Source organism: Aureococcus anophagefferens (assembly GCF_000186865.1).
Source record: "Aureococcus anophagefferens unplaced genomic scaffold AURANscaffold_20, whole genome shotgun sequence".
NCBI classification, from domain to species: domain Eukaryota; class Pelagophyceae; order Pelagomonadales; family Pelagomonadaceae; genus Aureococcus; species Aureococcus anophagefferens.
In genome coordinates this window covers 213,497-230,182 of record NW_008705580.1, presented here as the reverse complement: position 1 = coordinate 230,182, position 16,686 = coordinate 213,497, and the positions used below count along the sequence as shown (strand labels likewise).

The following is a 16,686-nucleotide window of genomic DNA, read 5'->3' as shown; positions in this document are numbered from 1 at the left end:
GGAGGTGCTGAGCAACGCGAACGGCGCCGTGCCGACGGCGACGGCCGTGCGCTTCCGGCGCAGGAACCCGAAGCGGCCCAACACGCAGTCGCACGCGCGCTACGAGAAGTACAAGTCCGCGACGACGGTGCAGCAGTTCCTCGACCGCGGCGGCACGCGCGCGGACCTGCGCAACGACGTCGACAAGGGCTTCGCGAAGCTCGGCAAGGCCGCGCGCCGCGACTTCGACGACGACTCGGAGCCCGAGGCGCCCGCGCCGAAGAAGCGCCGGGCTCCGAGCCGGAAGCCCGCCGCGAAGGCGCCGTCGCCCGCCGCGAAGGCGCCGTCGCCCGCGAAGCGCGCGAAGCCCGCCGCCGCGTCGCCGCCGAGGTCGCCGAAGGACGACCGCGTGGCGCCCGCGGAGGTCGCGCACATGGTCCAGTTCTTCCTCTGCCAGCTGCGGTGGCAGTACGGCACGATCGTCGCGCCCGGCGGCGGCTTCGCGGCGTTCGACGAAGCGCTCGCCGCGGCGGACGCGTCGCAGGGGCCGGAGGACGTGGCGTCCTGCGGCGACCTGATGAACGCGTTCCTGCGGGGCCCCGCCCTCGGCGACCGCTGGGTGCCCTGGCACACGGTGACCTGCGAGCAGGAGCGGTTCTTGATGACGGAGCTGCGGTCCGCGCCGGACCTCGACGACCGGGAGAAGTTCGTGCTCGCGACGGCCTTCTCCGCGAGCCGCTGGTGCCCGCTCTGGCGCGACGTCATCCTGCCCTACTTCTCCAAGGCGCGGGACGCCGCGGGCCTCTACGCGGACGACGGCGAGCGCCGGGGCCCGCGGTGCCTGCGGCCCCGCGAGGCCTTTTGCGCGGACGGCCCCGTGCGCGCGGCGGCCGCGGCCTTCCGGGACCGGGGCAACAAGCTCCACACGCGCGCCTTCAACTCCTACCCGCAGCGCGGCGACGGCGGCGCGAACTACTGCGACTACATCATCCACCGCCACGCGCACTTTGCCGAGATCGGCCTCGCGGCCTACGATTTGGTGGCGGCGCCGGGCGGCGTGTCGCTCGCGGCGCTGGACGCGTGCTACCGGGGCTTCGACCGCATCGGGCCGACGATGTCCAAGGTGCTCCTCGTGACGAACCACCTCTGGCGGCCCCACCTCAACATCCTCGGCGACGACTGCGAGGTCGGCGACGGCGCGGACGAGGCCTTCTCCTTCCTCTACGGCGCGCGCGGCGGCGGCGACGCCGCGCGGAAGCGGCGCCTCCGCCACCTCTTCGACCACCTCAACTCGCCGGCGCTCGACGCCGCGGAGCCGCGGTTCCGGCCCATGATCGCCTGGGTCGCGGAGCGCACGCGCGCGAAATTCCCGGACATCCCGGCGGCCGCCATCGCGGGCGCCATGACCATCTACGACCTCCAGGTCCAGCTCTGCGAGTGGCGCAAGTTCCGCAAGAACGTCGACAAGCGCCGCTCCGTCGCGCGCGGCGTCGTGCTCTAGTACGCTGTGCTTTGGTCGTCGGGCGTGCCTCGTGGCGCAGGAGAGTCGCAAATTCGCCATGGTAGGATTCATCGTAGGACTCGTCGTCTGACTCGTACGCCTATTCGTCCGGCTCGCTCAAAATTCGAGTCAAAAAAACTCGCAAACGATCCGCCGAATCGTCTGAAGCCGCCCGTGTGCGTCTCATTCTGCAAACCCTCTCGCACGGGCGGTCGCTCATTCGTTGTGCCAGCATGAGGGTCATCGTCCAGAACACGACTTATAGCGGTGGGGTGCTGAACGGCCAGTCCGGCAATGTCGGCGGCTTCGTGGGAGACCGGGTCGTGGTCAAGCTCGACGTGGGAGACCGCGTGGTCAAGCTCAAGTGCGAATGCGTGCGCAAGGAGGGCGGCAACGCGCTCTGGGCCGGTGCGCCCGCCGACCAGGACGCGTTCGCGGGCGGGGACTTCTTCGCGGGCCTCGCCAACTTCGCCGCCGTCGCCGCCGCGGAAGGTCTGCGGGAAAATCTGGCAGACCGCTTGGCGGGGAATCTGGCAGACCGCTTGGCGGGCGGCCGCGGGCCTGGTCCCGCGGCCTTGCGGGCGCGCGAGGATTCCGCCGCCGTCGAGCGCCAGCTCCGGTCGCGGCTCGCCGCGGCGGACGCGGAGCTCCGACGCGAGCGCGACGCGGCGCGCGGTCTCGCCGCCGACCTCCGGGCGGCGCGCTCCGCGTCCGTCGCCGACGCCGGCACTCTCCTCCGCGGCCTCGACCTCGCGTCCTACGACGAGCGGGGCCTCGCGGACCTCGCCGGCGCGCTCGCCTCCGCGACCGCCGCGGTGTCCACGGAGACGGTCCGCCGCGAGCGGGCGGGCGGCGACTCGCGGACCTGTGTCTGCTGCCTCGACCGCCCCCGCAACATGGTGCTCCTCGACTGCATGCACGTCGTCGCCTGCGAGGCGTGCGCGCCCCGCCTCCGCGAGTGCCCGATGTGCCGCGCGCCCGTCGCGCAGACGCGCCGCATCTTCCAGTGAAGCCGGCGCCGCGGAACCTCGCGCGCCTCTCTAAGCCCATGGTATCCTATCGGCGCGGGCCCCAGCGACTCCTCGGAGATGGCCTAAAAAAGTGCAACTTGCACGGCATCATCAGCGATTGAAGCAGTGGCAAGCCATCGTCGCCACCTGCGCCGCCCGAGGATGAGCGCCTGGGCGACCATCTGGAAGCGGCCGAGCTTCCAGCGCAAGTTCACCCTCGTCGTCTCGGGCCTCACGGCGTTCTACTGCGTGCTCGAGGCCGACTACACCGACGCCGCGGGGAAGGAGCACTGCTTCACCTGGGTCCAGGCCTACTACCGCAAGGAGGTCGTCGCGCCCGCGGCCGCGGCCAAGGCGTGGGTGAAGGCCCAGTGGTCATGAGCGGCTTCCCCGCCGACGCGCCGCCGCGGCGGCCGTCCATGGTCGACGTGCTGCGGCGCGGCGCCGCGGGCGCCAAGGGCGGCGTCGGCGCGCGCGCGCTCCGGGACCTGTCCTGGCGCCAGACCTACGCCGGCGCGGCGACCTACGAGCTCGACCTGGCCTGCGGCGCGACGCTGTCCCTGCGCCAGACGAAGCGGGGCGAGCTCGAGGGCCTCGGCACGGGCGGCACCGTCTGGCCCGCGGCGCACGTGCTCGCGCGGCACCTCGAGCGGCGATTCGCCGGTGCCCGAACGCCCTGGTCCGCGCTCGACCTCGGCGCGGGCACGGGCGCCGGCGGCCTCGCGGCGGCGGCGCTCGGCGCGGAGGCCGTCGCGCTCACGGACCTCGAGCCGGTGCTCTGGCTCGCGCGCGAGAACGTCGAAAGGAACCGGCGCCTGCTCGGCGGCGCCGCCGTGTCCGTGGCGGCCATGGACTGGGCCGACCCGCGGGCGAGCGACGCCTTCGCCGATCGCGACGCCTACGACGTCGTCCTCGCGTCCGAGTGCGTGCTCCCGCAGCTCTACCCGCTCGGACCGTTGGTCGCGTGCCTCGACGCGTGCCTCGGCGACGGCGCCCTGGGCCTGCTCGCCGTCGAGCAGCGCACCTTCCCGGCCTTCGACCCGAAGGCGCGCTTCGCCGAGCTCTGCGCCGCGCGGGGGCTCGCGGTCGCGACGGTCCCGGAGTGTCGATTGGACGCGAAATACCGCGCGGACGACATCGAGCTCTGGGAGGTGACGCGCGGCGCCGCGCCGCCGGCGCCGGCGGCGGCCCTCGTCGTCCGAGCCTGGGGACGCGGGACGACGGTGCTCGACGTCGCGGGAGAGGTCGTCACGTTGGAGGAGGACGCGGCCGGCGGCATCGGCGCGGTGACGTGGCCGTCGGCGCTGGCCTGCGCGCGCTGCTTCCTCGGCGACCTGTTGCCGCTGCGCGTCGGGCCGGGCGCGAAGATCCTCGAGCTCGGCGCGGGCACGGGCCTGCTGTCCGTCGTCCTCGCGAAGCTCGGCTGCGACGTCCGCGCGACGGACGTCGACCGCCACGTCGGCCGCCTGGCGAGGAACCTCGCGGCCAACGGCGCGTCGGCAAAAGCGGCGACGCTCGTCTGGGGCGCGCCGCTGCCCGCGGACCTGCCGGCCGTCGACGTCGTCGTCTGCTGCGACTGCGCGTACGACTCGACGGTCGTCGACGCGCTCGCGGCGACCGTCGCGGCGCTCTGGGCGCGGCCGGAACCGCCGGCGCACCTCGTCGTCGCCAACGAGCGGCGCACGTCCCTCGAGCTGCTGCTGCGCGCGCTCGCGAAAAGAGGGGCCGCGGCGCCGCTCCTCGTGCCCCTCCTCGACGCGGGCGCGGACCTGTGGCGCGTCGACTGCGCGCCGCCCGCGGGCCAGCCGCCGCCCGTCGCCATCTACACGTCGGCGCCCCCGCCGGCGGACGATTAGGAGAAGCTAAAGGCCGGCGCCGCGTACGCGTCCGCGGGCTTCGGCGCGAGCCAGTCGATGTCGACGCGCGTGACGCGCGGGTTCTCCGCGAGGACCGTGCGCGTCACGGTCTGGGCCGTGGGCACGTCGTGCTCCGGCGCCTCGTTGCTCACGTAGTAGCCCACGCGGAGGAACTCCTGGCCCCGGTAGGCGCACGCGATGAGGACGACGGTGACGCCCAGCAGGTCGCCCGGCGGGATCGCGGCGGGGTTCGGCGCGTCGCCGCTCAGGACGAACTTGTTCACGCCCACGGGCACGGGGCCGACCTCGACCTCCGTGAGGAGCTGGTCGTAGGAGCTGTCGTCCGCGGAGCCGACGTAGACCATGCGCCACTCGAGGTCGTCCGGCAACGCCGCGGTGCACTCGAAGGTGATCTCGAAGTCGAGGGGCGACGCGAAGGTCGCCGGGTTCGCCAGCGCGACGACGTTCGTCACGTTCACGGGGCTCGGCTGCGTCGGGCGCTGCTGCTGGGGTTGCTGCTGGGGCGGCGGCGGCGGCATCGCGACCGGCTGCTGCGGGTCCATGAGCATCGGCGCGACGAATGGTTTTGGACGCGCGGTCGTGCGACGCGTCGGGCGGCGTGGAATCTGGCGCTACGGGAACCGTCGGCGTCGTCGTTCGGCTTGCGCGACAGACACGGCGTGCAGCTCGACGCGTTCAAAGCGGCTCGGGCCCGCGCGGCTCGCTCGCCCTCGCTCGAGGTGAGCGCGAGGCAAAACGCTCCGGATCGGCGCCTCTTGAGGTGTACCCGCACGCGCGCGCCGCCCATACCCACCGCCTCGTCGCAACTAGCACACGATGGACCTCGTCGAAGACTGCTACGGCTACGCCTGCAAGGGCCCCGTCGCCGCGGCGATCATCCTCTGCCTCGTCGCGGCGCCCATCGGCCAGGGCAAGAGCCTGGTCAAGGCCTGGTGGAACGAGTGCTACGGCGCCGCGATCATGATCGCCGCGACGTTCAGCCCCGGCAAGTGGTGGGGCGTCGCCGGCACGGTGCTCGAGCCGGCGATGCACCCGGCGCTCGCGGCCATCGACGCGATCGTGCCGCTCGACTGGGTCCGCCGCGGCGTCCGACGACGGGATCGCGCGTCGCGGAGCGCGACCGTGGACCCCAACATCATAGGTCTGCCACTGGCTCGGCGTCGCCGCCGCCGACTACTCCTGCGGCGGCCCGCACGTCAACCCCGGCGTGTCCATGGCCATGTGCTGCATCGGCAAGATCCCCTGGGCGCAGTTCGTCACGCACGTCGCGGGCCAGATGCTCGGCGGCGTCGTCGCGTTCCCGGCGCTCCAGACGCTCGCCGCGCGCCTCGGCTGGACGCCCCTCGGCGGCCCCGCGGTCGACGCGGCCATCGCCGGCGACGCGCTCCGGGAGGCCGCGCTCCACAGGGCAGGAAAAGGGTGATTCAACGTCGCTTCAACGTGAGTGTTCCGCGCGCGCGCGTTTCGGAAACAGCACCCACGCTTCGAGAGCGCTCCGAGAGATGATCGCTCGTCCAAAAATCAGCCGAAACGAGCGGAAAACGACCGAGATAGGAGCCTTTGAAGTTGGGAATTTCGCACCCTTTTCCTGCCCAGGTGCTCCACGAGTTCGGCGCGACGCTCCTGCTCTGCCTCGGCGTCTTCGCGATCTGCCTCGAGTCGCCCTTCAAGGACATCTACCCGCTCAAGATCACCTGCGTCGCGGCGCTCATCCGCTTCCTCATCGTCTACCTCGGCGCGGCCGGCCCGGCGATCAACCCCATGCTCGCGACGACGTGGGCCCTCTACGCGACGGGCTCCTTCCCGACCTTCTACCAGCACTACCTCGTCTACTGGGCCGCGCCCCTCGCGGCCGCCGTCACCGCGGGCTTCGTCTACGCGCTCCTCAAGAGCGGCGCGACGTTCTTCGGCGTCGCGCTCCGCGGCGGCGCCAAGAAGGCCGCCCCCAAGAAGAAGAAGGCCTAGGGCGCGACAGGCACGCTGAGGATACTAAGATCAAGAGCAAAAGATGTAGACAAGCGCCGGCCGGGCGGGCGTCCCGAGGGGGACGGCCGCGGGGGCGGAGCGAGCGGGCGACGGGGCCGGCGGCGACGCGACGGCGGCGGGGCGAAAGCCCGGCGGCGACGCGGCGGCGGCGGCGGGTCCGTCAGCCCCGAGAGGTCCCGCGAAGGGGGGCAGGTGTGCGGTGGCGTCCTCGACGGCGAAGCGTCCTCGACGGCGAAGACGGCGGCGGCGGCGGCGGGCGAAACGGCCCGCCGGCGTCGGCGCGACCCTCGAGGGCGAGGAAGCTGCGGGAGTCGTCGGCGTCGGCGCCGGCGCGGCCCTAGAGGGCGAGGAAGCTGCGGGAGTCGTCGGCGTTGGCGCCGGCGCTGGCCCAGGGCCCCGGCGCGTCCTTGGGGAGCTCGGCCTCGGCGGGCGCGCCGCCGCCGGGCCCGTGCGCGATCTCGTAGCGCGCGTGGTAGGAGCTGCCCTTGGCGCCCATGCTCCCCGGCGTCGACTGGGCCGTGCGGAAGCCCCGGTCCGTGAGGTGGATCCAGACGTTGCCGTTGCGCGCGGAGAGCGCGCCGCCGGCGACGGAGAGGCGCCAGTTGCCCGGGAGCGCGCCGTCGGCCTCGCCCGCGCGGATGGGCCGCGCCACGGGCTCGAGCTTGGCGTAGTGCTTGGGCCACTCGGCGTCCCAGTCCTGGGCCGTGTCCATCCACGTCGGGGGCGTGCCCGTGAACGGCGTCGCGCCGTCGACGCCCTTCTTGCTCCACCGGAACCATCCGTTCGACGCGCCGACGAGCTCGAGGGCGATGGCGTCCCGCGCGTGGTAGAGCAGCGCCGACTCGCCGCCGGCGACGGCGCTCAGGCCCTCGAACTGGGGCACGACCTCGTAGGTGATCTCGACGCGCTTGACGCGCAGCACCCGCCACGCGGACACCTCGGCCTCGAGCCGGTCCAGGCCGAAGAGGCCCCGCAGGTCCGCCGCGGGGCGCACGGCGCTGAGCCAGCGCTCCGCGGCGACGCGCTCGAGCACCTTGTCGTCGAGGCAGAGCTTCGCCGCGCCGGCGCAGGAGGCGGCGACGTGCGCCACGTCGACGGCGCGGAGGTAGCCCAGCACGGTGCAGGGGTCCTCGGCGATGGTGAAGATCTTGAAGGAGTTCCTCTGCCGCCCGTCGAGCTTCCGCCGGCGCCGCGTCGCGACGACCATCGCTCCCGGCCGGACAGCCGGGTCGTAAACCTTTCGTCGTCGGCCCGACGCAGCCGGAGAGCTGTGGCAGTGGGCGATCGCTGCACTTGCAGACCTCGACCAGATGATACTGCCGTAGGCTTTACTCGAGACAATGGGCAGCCTTTGAGCGCCATGAAAGCGTCAGCGCCGTTGATCCTCGGCTTCAATTTCCTCTCGACGGTCGTCCTGATCAACCTGAACAAGTGGGTCTTCGCGCGCGTGCACTTCGGCTACCCGGCGGCGCTCTCGAACGTTCACTACGTCGTCAATTACGGGGTGCTCGCGGCGCTGCGCTCCATCAACCCCGCGTGGGTCCCGGCGCTGGAACCGACGAAAGCCGCGCCGTGGCGCGACGCGAACTTCGTCGCCATGGCCGTCCTGCTCGGCGCCGTGACGCCGCTGAACAACATGAGCCTCAAGCTCAACCCGCTCGGCTTCTACCAGATCGCCAAGCTCGCCGTGACGCCGCTCGTCGTCGTCCTCGAGTACGGCCTCGACGGCAAGCGCATCTCGCCGCGCCGCGCCGCCGCGCTCTGCGCCGTCTGCGCCTTCGTGCTCAAGATGCCGCGGCGCGGCGGCGAGGCGTCGGCGACCGCCGCGGGCGTCTGCGTCGTCCTGCTCTGGGTGCCGCTGCGCGGCGCGGCGTCCGTCGCCTTGATTCGCGCGCGCCACCGTCGCCGCCGCCCCGCGCAGCGCCGCGGCCTACAAGGTCCAGTTCGGCCGCCTGCGGCGGCGCCTCGGCAACTGCTCGACGCTCGCTCTCATGTACGCGCTCTTCCCCTACGCCATCGGCGTCCAGTTCGCGCTGACGCCCTTCGTCGACCCGCCGGGCGTGCTCCAATACGCCTGGACGGCGCGGTCCCTCGCGCTCGTCCTCGCGTCGGGCCTCGGCGCGTTCTTAGTCAACTACAGCGGCTTCCTCGTCGTCGGCCACCTCGGCGCGCTCGCGCACGTCCTCCTCGGCCAGGCCAAGGCCGCGGCGACGCTCCTCGCGGCGGCGGTCATCTTCGCCGCGTCCTACTCGCCCGCGGAGGTGCTCTGCGCCGCGGGCGCGATGGCGAGCATCTGCGCGTACGCGGCCCTCACGTGATCTTGCCTTAGCCGAGTGCGCTCGCGCGCAGCTCGGCGGTGGAGGTCGCGCGCGCGGGGCGCGTCGCGACCGCGCGTCGCCCTCGGAGAGGGCGGTCTTCGGCGGTGGAGGTCGCGCGCGCGGGGCGCGTCGTGACCGCGCGTCGCCCTCGGAGAGGGCGGCCCTTCGGGGGGACCGCGCGCCGCCCTCGGAGGGGGCGGCCTTCGGGGGGCGCTCGCGCGCCGCCCGGCCGCCCCCGCGCGTCCGAGGGGCCCTCAGCACGTCTTCGTCGGCCCGAGGAGGCGCTTGCGCGCCAGGCCGAGGGCCTCGCCGATCATGGGCAGCCTGTCGCAGCCGCTGGCGAAGAGGAGGAACGCCGCGCAGAGCCACTTGGAGACGTCGGCGTCCCTCGGCGGCCACGCGGGCGCGGGCGACGGCCGGCCCGGGGGCGGCGCGTCCCGGGGCCCCGGCGCCGGCGAGGACACGACCCGCGGCTGCGGGCCCGCCGGGCACCAGGTGCCGCCGCACTCGTGCTCGCAGCGGTCCCCGGGTTCGAGGCCAAAGGGCGCGCTCGAGCAGTACCTCTGGAAGGTGACGCCGCCGCAGGTCTCGCAGGACGCGTCCGACGAGCAGCACCCGCCGTCGGCCGCGACGAGGGCGAGCGGCACGAGTGCCGCCCAGGCCCAGGCCATCGGGAAGAACCGCAGTGGTTCTTATTATCGAAGCCCGGTGAACACACCACCCCTGCCCTCTCTTTTTCAAATAAGTGAAGAAGTGAATGAAGGGTAAATGTTTCAGGGTGCCCTCGGCTCTTGACCGACTTCTCTTCGGCGGCTTCGTCGTCGGCTGCTCTGTGACACGATGGCGGCCACGTTCGACTGCGCGAATCTCGCCTTGCCAGACTACTGCAGTTTATCGGTGCGTAAACACCTCGCCACATCGGGCTGCCTTTCGCTTCTTTCGCGCTGCCCGCTTCTTTCGGGTCGCGCCGCCGACGCACCGATGCCCGCAGGCGCTCTGCGGCTACACGTCGCCGAAGGAGGACACCAAGTGGTGGCGCGTGCGGCCGCGTCCGCGCGCGATGACCCGGCGCGCGATGACTCGCGCGGCGTCTCGTAGGAAGGTGGAACCGCCGCCGAGCCCGACGAGGCGCGCGGACGACCGCAAGGTCGTGGAGCCCAACGCGGCAGCGGGGGTCTACGAGGCCAAGGGCTCGATACCGCGCACGAAATCGGAGACCTGGCACGCCGCGAGCCCCGACGCGGAACCGCGGAGCCTGCCGTGACTCCCGTAACTCCCTGTGTCGAGCGCGCGTGTCGGAAGGAACACGACTCCTAGGGGAGCTCCCTAGACGCGCGCGAGTGGTGAGCACGCGTGTCGGAAGGAGCACTCTACGGAGAGGGGCAGGCGCCTCTAGACGCGCGCGAGCGTCCCGAGGGACCTAGTAGCCCATGGGGACCGCGTTCAGGACCTGGACGCCGCCGCGGTCCGCGAGGGCGCTCTTCGCGCCCCAGGCGTCGGGCAGCGCCCAGAAGCCCGCGCCGTCGCGCGCCGGCGCGAGCTTCCCGTCGAGCTTCCCGTCGTCCTCGAGCTCCTGGAGCGCGTCGTAGTCGCCGAGGTACGCGCCCCCGGCGAGGAGCGCGGGCAGCGGCGCGCCCGGCGCCGCGGCGTCGAGCGCGCCGCGCCGCTCCGGCGACACGTCGACGTAGACCATCTCGTAGCGCTTCCGCTTCGCCTCCAGTAAATTGACGACGCGGCGCTCGTGCGCCTCCGCCCGCGCCGTCGCCTTCGTCGACGACGAGTAGAGCACGAGGAACGCGTCCTCCAAATCGTCGCGGTCGACGCCGCGGACGTCGGCCCCGGCGTCGCGGAGGCCGAGCATGGCGACGCGGTAGTCCGCGGCCTCGGCGACGAGCGCGGCCTGGTCCGCGTCGGCGACGTGGCGGTGCCGGTCGCGGTACTCGCCCACGGCGACGATGACGCGCAAATTCGCGTCGACGGCCGACGCCAGCGCGTCCCGCGACGTCGCGAGGAAGGGACCCGCGAAGGCGCCGGCCTTGCGGAGCGCGGCGCTCAGCGCGACGAGGCAGCGGACGACGGCGCCGAGATCCTTGAGCTCCGCGAGGTCCACGGTGTCGAACAAATCCGCGCCGGCGACGCCTCTGTCGCGGCAGAACGCGAGGAAGCGCGCGATGTTCTCGACGCGCCGGTAGGGCACGCGGCCCTCGTAGGGCGGTTTGATGTCGTCCCCCGGCGCGATCGCGGCCGCGAGGTCCACGAGGAGCACGCCGTCCCGGAGCTCCTCGCCGAAGCGCCGCGAGAAGACCGTGCCCGTGACCTGCTCGACCCAGTGCTGCGCCTGCGACGCGCGACGGGGTCGGCGCTCCGCGCGCGCGTCTTCCTTCGGACGCCGCGCCGCGCGAGCGCCTCGGTCCGCGTGTCGTACTTGGCCGCGGCGCGCGCCGACAGGTCGCGGTCCGGGGCCGTGTCGCCGCCGCGGCCGACGCCGCCGCGCCCGAGGTCCGCGGACGTCTCGACGCCGGGCTTGAGGCAGTCGAAGGGCACGAGGCCCTGGTCCGCGCCCTTTTGCACGAGGACCCAGCCGTCGTTCTCCTCGCAGTAGGCCCAGGCGCCGCGCGCGAGCTTGACGGACACGACGTCGCCGGCGGACACCGTGAGCTCGTCGTCGTCGTCGGCGTCGTGGTCGCGGACGACCGTCGCGAGCGCCTCGGACGCCATGTCGGCGCCGCCCTGCGCCGCGGCGACGGTCGCGAAGGACGGCGCGTAGGCCGGGTCCGCGGGGCCCCGCGGCGCCTCGAGGGCCTTGAAGCCGCTGGGGACGCGCGGCGGGCTCGCCTCGAGCGCCGCGACGGCCGCGGCGACGGGCACCGGCGGCCGGCGCGGCGCCGCGGCCGGCGACGCGAGCAGCGCGTCCGGCGACGCGACGGCGACGCGGAACTTGCCCGGCGTCGTCGTCGTCGGCGGCGGCGGCACGGCGTCGCGGAACTTGCCCGGCGTGGCCGTCGGCGGCGGCGGCGGCCGGCGCGCCGCGGCGATGGCGGAGACCCAGGCGTCGCGGTCCGCGGCCGACGCGGCGCGCAGCTTGATGGCGCCCTGCGGCACCGAGAGGCTGAAGACGCCGTCGTCGTCGCCGCCGTCGTCCGGGCCGCAGGCGTCGAGCTTGTTCAAGTTGATGGCGCAGAGCACGCCGCGGCCGGGCCGCGCGTCGGCGTAGCAGCTCAGCGTGTGGCCCTTGAGCGCGAAGTAGCGGCGCTTCCAGTTCTGGCGGAGCTTGCCGCGCTTCTGCAGGTAGCCGCTGAGCATCGTTGCGTTGCTGGCACGGCACGGTCGCTGCGGTGCACGCGTCGACGCGCAACGAGGCGAGGCGCAGGACTTGCGCGGAATCGATGCTCTGTGGGTTTCGGGGCTGTTTGGCCTGGGGTCGTGAGAGCCCTGACGGTGTAGTACGGCGCGCGCAGCTTTCGCGCGAGCACCGCGTCGTCCTAGTTCTTATTCGGGGGAGCGCGAGGCGGTGGGAGGCGTGGCGCGGCGGGAGGCGTCCGCCTCTCGACGCCGTCCGCGACCGGTCGCGCACGCGTGGCGCCGCCGCCGGCGTGCGGCTCGTCGTGGAGGCGGGCGGGAAGTGTACATGTGTGGTCCTAGGCTTACTCGGGGCGCGCGCGCGGGGATGTGTCAGGCGAGGCGCCGCGCCGGCGGCGGCCAGCGCGTGCGCGCCAAGGTGCTCTTCTGTGGCATCTCGGTGAGACCTAAGCACCGCTCGGCGATGCGGAGTGCGGGTCTCGGGTACGCGGCCGACGCGAGCGACGCGACGATCGTCGTCTCCTCGGTGCCGCTCAAGTTCGTTTGCGATTTCCTCGTGGCGATCTCCGTCGCGCGCCACGTCGTCTCGGTCGAGTGGCTCTATGAGAGCGCCCGCATGGGCCGCGCCGCCGACGAGGACCGCTGGGCCAGGACACGACCATGCGAGGTTCGGGTATCGCGTCCAAGTTAAGAGGATTCGCAACGAACTAGCCCGCGCGCACCGACGCGTCGCCGACGCGCGAGGCCCCGACGACGGCCGCGCGGCCGGCGTCGTCGACGCGCGCGCGCGCTCCGCGGCTTCCGCTTCGGGCCGATGGTGCCCTGGTAAACGAGGTTGCTGGCTGCCGGCGCCCGCTCTCCGACGTGCCGGCGAGCGCCCAAGCAAATCGCACACCGTCGACGCGCGCGCGCCATTTCTGGTGCGCGGTCGCCGGCGATCCGTCCGCTCGAGCGCCTGCTCGACGCAAGGCGCGCGCGCTCCGACGCGCGGCGCCCCGGGACCTCCGAGCACCCGCGCTCGGAGCGTGCCCGTCGCCGGGACGCGCCCTTTCCGGTGCGCGTCGCCCGGCAACCACACCCATGGATCCCTTCTGCGTGGTCGTGCGCTGCGAGGCGGCGCCGGCCAAGGGGCGCGAGCAGGAGCTCGTCTTCGAGGCGCCGCAGACGGTCGCGGCGGTCGCCGAGCGGGCGCTCGCGCGGCTCGGCGGCGGCGCGCCGCCGCCGCTGAGCTGCCTGGCCGCCTTCCGCCGCGCCGGCGCGGACACGCAGGGCACGCACGTCGCCTTCGACGCGACGATCGACGCCGACTGCTGCGTCGTGCTGCGGCCGCTCGTCGCCGGGGGCGGCGACGCGACGCTGGTCGTCATGATCGCGGACGCGTCCGGCGCCGTCTTCGCGGTCAAGGACCAGGCCCTGCCCGGCGTCGGCGACGACGAGGAGCTCATGCAGAGCGTGGCCCTCTTCGTCGTCGAGGAGACCTTCAAGGACCACGCCGCGGACCACGGCTGGGCGTCGCGGAGCCTCCTGAACCGCGTGTCGACCGAAGAGTACTCGCTCGCGGTGCGCGTCGTCACGGCGGACAACGTCGCCCCCGGCGCGCCGCCGTCGGAGACGAAGCTCAGCATCGACGTCGGGTCCTACGCGCCGCGGGCCTTCGCGGAGGTGGGGCTCGACACGACGCTCGAGCAGGTTTGCCGCGCGGCGTTCGGAAGCGCGGGAACCGGCGACCGCGTCGTCGTCCGCGTGGACATCGACGGCCTCGTGGCCCCCGACTGGACGTCCGTGGACGTGTCCCTGGTCTGCGGCCCCCACGCGCGGCACCGGCCGCCGCGCGCGGAGGACGTCGTCGAGGCGCGGTTCAACGTCACCGACGCGGAGCTCCGCGGTACGTCCGCCGCGGCGCTGTTGGACCGCCTGCTGCGGTCGCGCTACGCCGAGGCGTCGGCGCTGAGCCAGGCCCACTTCCGCGAGAGCAGCTGCCCCGCGCGCCTCGACGCGCACTTCGCGCGGGAGCGCGACGCGCCCAAGGCCATCGAGGCGCTCCTCCGGCACCCGGAGACGTCGTTACGATGCGCGCTGAGCGGCGGCGCGTGCACGGAGCGCGCCCTGTCCGCCGCGCTGCCCACGCGCCCCCCCGCGGCGCTCAACGAGGCCTTCGAGCTCGCGCGGCTGCCGCCGGGCGGGCCCATCGCGCGGAAACGGGGGTCGGCGCTCAAGGTCGTGCTGTCTTTACCCGACCCGGACCTCGACCGCGTCCAGGAGGACATGAGCGCTCTATTAAGACGCTGCGTGCCGTCGGCGAACCACGCCTACCCCAAGGAGGTCGTCGTGCTGCTCGGCGACCGCTACGGCGCGGTGACCTACGAGGCCTTCGCGCTCGCCGGCCGCGCCTTCTCCGCGCCCTGCAGAAACCTCGCGCTCGAAGCGCTCGAGGCCTTCCACACCAACGCGTCCCTGCCGGCCGTGAAGCAACAAGTTGCGAAGGCGTTGCTGCGCCACGTCGAGTGCCACCTCGCCGTGCCGCCGCGGCACCGGCAGATCCACGACATCCTCGACGCGTTCGCCGCGACGGGCGCGTACGACGGCGAGGCGGCGCCCTACGCGCCGTCGGAGTCGCTGAGCGAGGGCGTCTTACGGAACGCCATGTACGGCGGCGACGGCCGCGACGCGACGGGCCGGTCCTACCTCATCCTCGTCGCGCGGACGCCGTCGCTGCGGCTCGTCCGCGCGGTGCACTTCACGCTGCGGCTCTTCGCCAAGGTGCCGGGCCGCGACGAGATCTCCTGCGCCTTCCGGCGGCTCACGACGATCCGCGGCGGCAGCAACGACGACGCGGAGACCGTGGAGGCGGCGATCAAGCGCATGGTCGGCGACGCGGCGCTCGACGGCCTGTCGGGCGACGACGCGTACGTGCCGCGGCCCTCGAGCGTCGCGGGCTGGCTCGCGCGGCCGTCGACGGCCGTGCGCGCCTCCGCGGTCTGGCCCTCGGGCCGCGAGACGCGGTGCGCGGTGCGCGACGTGGCGGCGCCGCTGGCGTCGTGCCTCGGCGCGCCCGCGGCCGCGACGTCGGAGCCGCTCGGCGTCACCGTCGACGTCGTCGTCGAGGGTTTGCTCGGCGACGCGTCGGGCGGCCCCCCGGTGCCGCACCAGGCCCTCGTCCTCGAGGCGACGCGCGCGCTCATCGCCGGCGACGCCGTGTCGCGCGTCAAGGCGCTGAAGCGCCTCGAGCTCACGGGGAAAGTGAAAGACGACGCCGCGGCGACGTGCGAGCACGCGTGGCTCGTCTTCTCCATGGCCGTCGGCGTCTTCGACGGCATGCTCGACGAGGCGCAGCGCACCGAGCTCCGGGGCCACGCCTGGCCTTTACTGCTCGACAGCTCCGACGGCCTCTTCCTCGACGCGTGCAAGTCCGTGTCGTTCTTGAAGTTCATCTCGCCGTACCACGACGGCGACCCGACGACGTGGCGCGTCGGCCTGCTCGTGCTCATGAAGGTGCGCCAGCTCGTGCTCTGGGTCACGGAAATGCCCTGCCCCCTCGCACCGACGGACGTCGCCGCGGCGGTGAACGCGATCGTCAACACGGTGGACCGCGCGCACCGGACGAAGCAGCCCGCGCTCGCGCTGCTCCACCTCGCCTTCACCGTGCGCTTCCACGTCTACCAGGCGGAAGCGAAAGCGAAGCCCGACGCGCGCCTGACCATCTTCGGCGCGGGCTTCGCGGCGAAGGAGCAGCGCGCGGACCGCGCGGCCGCGGAGAAGGCGCGCTGGTTCACGGACGCGGCGACGCGGCCCCTCGACATGGGCGGCTACGACGACGACCAGCAGGAAAAGCTGCTGGACCTGTTCCACGGCATTTTGAAGGCCATGGACCAGGCGTCGCCGGCCGTGTCGAAGCTCATGCGGTCGAAGCTGGGAGATCTCGCGGCGACGGCGGACGGCGCGGACGACCTCGCGGCCGCGGCGCTGCGGACGCTCGACGACCCGGCCGTGCGCGCGGCGGACTGCTTCTCCGACGCGTTGTTCGTCGAGATCGCGTCCATCGTGCCGCCCATCGTCGCGTCCATGACCAGGGCGGCGACGGACGGCGAGAGCAGCAACCCGGAGACGGAGCTCCCGCCGAAGCGCGAGGCCGCGAAAAAGAAGAAGAAGCACCGCCGCAAGAAGGCGCCGAGCTCGCCGTCGCTCGAGTCGCTGCCGCCGCCGGAGGTGCGCACGGTCGCGCGCTGCGACGCGGCGCCGGACGACGGCGGCGACGACGACGACGACTACCTCGTCGACGAGGCGCTCGTCGAGGCGGCCGCGCGCGCCATCGCGGCGGCCGACGACACCATCGCCAAGTACGACAACGCCATGGCCGCCTTCGACATGCTCGCCGACGCCGAGGAGGAGGGGCAGAAGTGCGAGGCCGCCGCGTCGGCCCTCGACCGGCTGGCGGACTCGGCGCAGGCCGCGTGCGACGCGCTCAACGACGTCTCCGACGCGTCGAGCGACGCGCCCAAGGAGGCGCCCAAGGCCGACGCCGGGCCCGCGGCGAAGAAGAAGCGCCGGCGCAAGAAGGCGGCGGCCAAGGGGGAGACGGAGCCCGCCGCGGCGCCCGCCGCGGTGCCGGCGGCAGCCGCGGAGGCGGCGCCCGCGGCGGAGGCGGCGCCCGCGGCGGAGCCCGCGGCGGCGCCCGCGGACGACGCGGCGCCCGCGGACGACGCGGCGCCCGTCGA

The 16,686-nt window shown here is 73.5% G+C and overlaps 4 protein-coding genes across 4 annotated transcripts in view; 2 read left to right on the top strand and 2 right to left on the bottom strand.

Moving 5' to 3' along the window:
- Positions 1-2,334: 2,334 nt before the first annotated feature.
- AURANDRAFT_30336 (hypothetical protein) lies at positions 2,335-2,490 on the top strand (the record flags this gene model as incomplete). The annotated part of the gene is made up of 1 exon (XM_009041376.1): positions 2,335-2,490. A coding segment is annotated over one exon (156 nt), but the record flags the coding sequence as incomplete, so codon positions are not given.
- A 1,852-nt stretch (positions 2,491-4,342) lies between these two features.
- On the bottom strand, positions 4,343-4,885 carry AURANDRAFT_30361 (hypothetical protein; the record flags this gene model as incomplete). Its single annotated transcript, XM_009041275.1, has 1 exon — positions 4,343-4,885. One exon carries the CDS (start codon positions 4,883-4,885, stop codon positions 4,343-4,345), a length of 543 nt encoding a protein of 180 aa, XP_009039523.1.
- A 5,794-nt stretch (positions 4,886-10,679) lies between these two features.
- Positions 10,680-11,036, bottom strand: AURANDRAFT_7928 (hypothetical protein; the record flags this gene model as incomplete). The annotated part of the gene is made up of 1 exon (XM_009041274.1): positions 10,680-11,036. A coding segment is annotated over one exon (357 nt), but the record flags the coding sequence as incomplete, so codon positions are not given.
- Positions 11,037-13,051: 2,015 nt separating this feature from the next.
- AURANDRAFT_66152 (hypothetical protein) overlaps positions 13,052-16,686 on the top strand; it is a gene marked incomplete at both ends in the record, with an annotated part of 5,607 nt that continues 1,972 nt past the window's right edge. The window contains one exon of the mRNA XM_009041377.1: positions 13,052-16,681. Coding sequence (XP_009039625.1) covers positions 13,052-16,681 — 3,630 coding nt within the window. The remainder of the gene's footprint in view (positions 16,682-16,686) is intronic.